General features: G+C 36.5%; 1 protein-coding gene across 1 annotated transcript; it reads right to left on the reverse strand.

The window, feature by feature from the left end:
- Positions 1 to 576: 576 nt before the first annotated feature.
- LOC132035059 (GRAS family protein RAM1-like) lies at positions 577 to 2091 on the reverse strand. The gene has a single exon (XM_059425376.1). The coding sequence runs from the start codon at positions 2089 to 2091 to the stop codon at positions 577 to 579; it is 1515 nt and encodes a 504-aa protein (XP_059281359.1).
- Positions 2092 to 3596: the final 1505 nt, after the last annotated feature.

Consider the following 3596-nt stretch of genomic DNA (forward strand, 5'->3'; position numbering starts at 1 on the left):
TAAAGCTAAGTGATAAACTGATAACAATAAAATATTTCTAAAATAATTATTAGCATCTTAATTTTTTTAAAATTAATTTATGTTTTTATGACTACGCGAAGCGCCGGTGAATTCACTAGTAAAATATATACTACTCACTAGTAGAGATTAAACATCATATTGGCATTCCCCTTTTACATAGTTGAGTTTCTTTAAAAGAAGAGTCTTCTCTTTACTTGTGGAAAGTGGGAAAGTACTTGACAACTGGTTTGACCTTGTGTCTACTCTTCTATTCACAGTGAAAATTGTGTATAGTGTGTTGTGTGTTGGTCATGCATTTGGACACTGTTAGAACATTGAACATAAATGTCTTGTGTGTTTTCCTCAAGATGATTAGATCTCGTCTTTAGTTCCCTTTCCTCTAATGAGAGTAATCAATATGAGAATAATCATCAATTAATTACAAACATCATATTTGATATTCCTTATAAATTTCTCATAGAAAGGAAAAAACATTGGAACCAAGGAACACCAGCAAACAAGAGGAACTACCTCAGGAAAACAAAATATAAGCTATCTTATCTGCATCCTTGTTATTCAGACATGGTGGAACCTCCAGGCAGAAAGTGACTTAATTGGGGTTCCCTTCCACTTAATAATAAGGGATTTCCCATCCATTTCCAGACTGCAAAAACCATGGCATGTAGACTTATCTGCCAGTAACTTTGCTTGGTACAAGGATGAGTGGCTCAGTTCTGTTTCCGCTATACCAAATCTTTCAAATAAGGCCCTCCAAGATTCAAGCTTCTCATGGCGATGAACCATCTCTTCTCCCTCGGATGTGATTACATTTTCAATAATCTTTCCTATATATACTCCTTGAGCTACTGCTCTGTGCTGATGGTTCCAGCCCATGCAGGTCTCAAGACTATCGAAGATTGCACTGTAGTAAAACAATGCTTCATTGAAACGATCGATGAAAATTGGTGTATTAGTATTTGCCTCTATCTCAGTGACCACCATTACACATGGATCCAAGCTTTTGATAACTTGTATCAGAGACCGCAAGTGATTAGGCCATGCCAACAAGGTCCAAAGACGCGAGTCAGCATAGATTGCCACAACTTCACCAACCTTTGACTCAAATAAATCCTTCTTGATATTTTGCAAGTCAGATACAACTGTTTTGAAGGAAAAAGGTAAATCCAAGGTATCTGCAAAAGATGTCAATCTCTTCCCTATCTCTTGCATTCGAATTAAAGAGGTTCCAACCGCTGTTATCTTGAGAAGTTCCAGGGGACATTCACCATTACCAACCAGAGCTTGCATTAGGATTGTCCATTGTGATCCGGTTTTTATCCCAAGATCAATCAAATGAATCCTCTTGAATGATTTGATACAGTCCAAGATGGCTTGAATTCCGGTGAATTGAGTTACTTTGCGGAAAGGAAGCATTTGTTCAGTCTCAATAACATCAATTCGAGGATCCATGAGAACCTCTTCCATACCATCTGGATTCAATGCATCAACATTTGCACTTAAAATTGGTATTTCTGTCCCTTTATTGATCCTCTTTCGAAGAGATTCAGCAAAATAATAGACAACTCTTTGAACTGGATTACTTGTTGGAAAAGAAAAGTTGATGCACAAGTTTAACAATTTCTTTGCACGACCAAACTGTTGATTGGCTAGCATTTCAGCAGAAACTAGAAGCAGTAAAGCGAGCTCCGCCTCCTCTGTAACTTGAGGAGAGAGACCCAAATCTGCAATCAAGGGACTAAAAATAATGGAATAAGCATCATAATTCTGTGAGGTATAATGAAGTAATTGCTCTTTGGCAATTTTCATGATGGTTGTTGTTGATAGAACCAGAGAGCCAGATATGGGACTTGGCATATCTAAATTCATCTCATTCACCTTTTCTTTACCCTTGTATCTCAGAATTCCCAGTGATGCTTGGGGCAGGACGGTGTTTTCCTTATTTTCCTCGTGATGATATGAATACATGTTTTTTTCCGTCAAAGGTATCACAAGATTATTTGGAATTTCAAAATTTTCTGCATCTTTTACTGCTACAGCATGGATATCATTGTCAATAGTGTGAACCGCCATGACAATATTTTAATTACTTGAGACAGAATTTCTCCATATCATGTCATATTATTTAGTTAAATCATTAGTTAAAGGCTGCAACCAAGTATACGCACAATGCAAGCAATGGAAAGTTAATATATTTCAGACATTATTTGTCCTAGAGCCGCCTGTTAGCAGAAGAAAGGACAACAGTCCAAACAGATGTGGTCAAAGAACAGGATCATGAAAATATTCAAAATAAACCTTAGGACGGCAATACCTGGGAGGTTTACTTTAAAAAACAGACAATGAAAGTGCAAGCGCTATACTATATTCATATAATATAATTTGCAATCCAAGAACAAGGCTTTTATTAGCATCATTCTACAGGACAAAATTAACTCTTAGACTAGGTTTCCTTACTCAGTTTCTTCTATTCTCATTTTAAAATTCTGACTATTATAGAACGGAGTGTAAAACCATAAAATGTGTTCAGCTAGGATAACAAAAACGTAGTGTAAAACCATAAATCCTGTTACTTAGGAAATTGCCTCTATCTAATTTTGCAAAGACGACCAAAATAAAGGTAGTCGGGATTCCTTTCCATTTAATGATAATGCCTTCTCCTTCCATATCAAGAGTGCAAGAACTGCAGCAAGCAAACATTAAATTTTATGTGGTATAAGCATGATGAATGACTCAATTCTGTTTCACTAATATGAAATTTTGCTAATAAGGTCCTCCATTCTCTCAGCCTTGCTAAGCGAGAAAACTCCACTTCTCCTTCAGATGCGATCACATTATGAATGACTGTTTCATTTAGAATCCTGCACTCGTTATTTCTCCCGTGCAATTTTCTAAAATATCAAAGATTGCTGCATAAAGACTTTGGGGAGTAAAGGCAGGCAGAGTCATGCATTGGATATAAATGAAAATAAAGAGATATAACGTCTTTGATAACTTGTTTTTTCAGGTTACATCAGTTTATCAGAAGGTTCTTAAAACAAGATGATTTATTTTCATATACTTCTTTATGTTCTACATGATACGCTCTGTGCCACACCCACCAAGCAGGAGCATCTTTCAATCATGATGAAACTTCCAGGCTGAAGCAAATATAATTGGAGTTCCTTTCCATTTTATAATAAGTCCCTTTCCATCCATATCCGGAGTGCAAAAATCATGAGCAGACCTATTGGCCATTAGATTTGCCTGGCACAAGGATGATTCGCCCAATTCTGTTTCCTTCATACCAAACTTTTCAAACAAGGCTCTCCAAACTTCAAGCCTGACATTGCGGAATGTCCTCTCTTCTCCTTCACAAGTAATAATATTTTGAATGGACTTCCTCATAAAAAATCTTTCAAATGTCATCCTGTATTGATTGTCTCGTCCCATTCAAACCTCCAAACAATCAAAAAGTGCAGCAAACAGAAACAGTGTTTCATTAAAACGGTCCATAAAGATTGGCACGTTAGTATTTGCCTCAATGCCAATGACAACCATAACACAAGGATTAAGGCTTTTAAGTAATCTTAGAACAG

This window comes from Lycium ferocissimum, chromosome 10 (assembly GCF_029784015.1).
Source record: "Lycium ferocissimum isolate CSIRO_LF1 chromosome 10, AGI_CSIRO_Lferr_CH_V1, whole genome shotgun sequence".
NCBI classification, from domain to species: Eukaryota; Viridiplantae; Streptophyta; class Magnoliopsida; order Solanales; family Solanaceae; genus Lycium; species Lycium ferocissimum.

Coding starts and splice junctions, on each gene's coding strand:
- LOC132035059 (XM_059425376.1), bottom strand. CDS start 2,091: ATGGCGGTTCACACTATTGACAATGATATCCATGCTGTAGCAGTAAAA.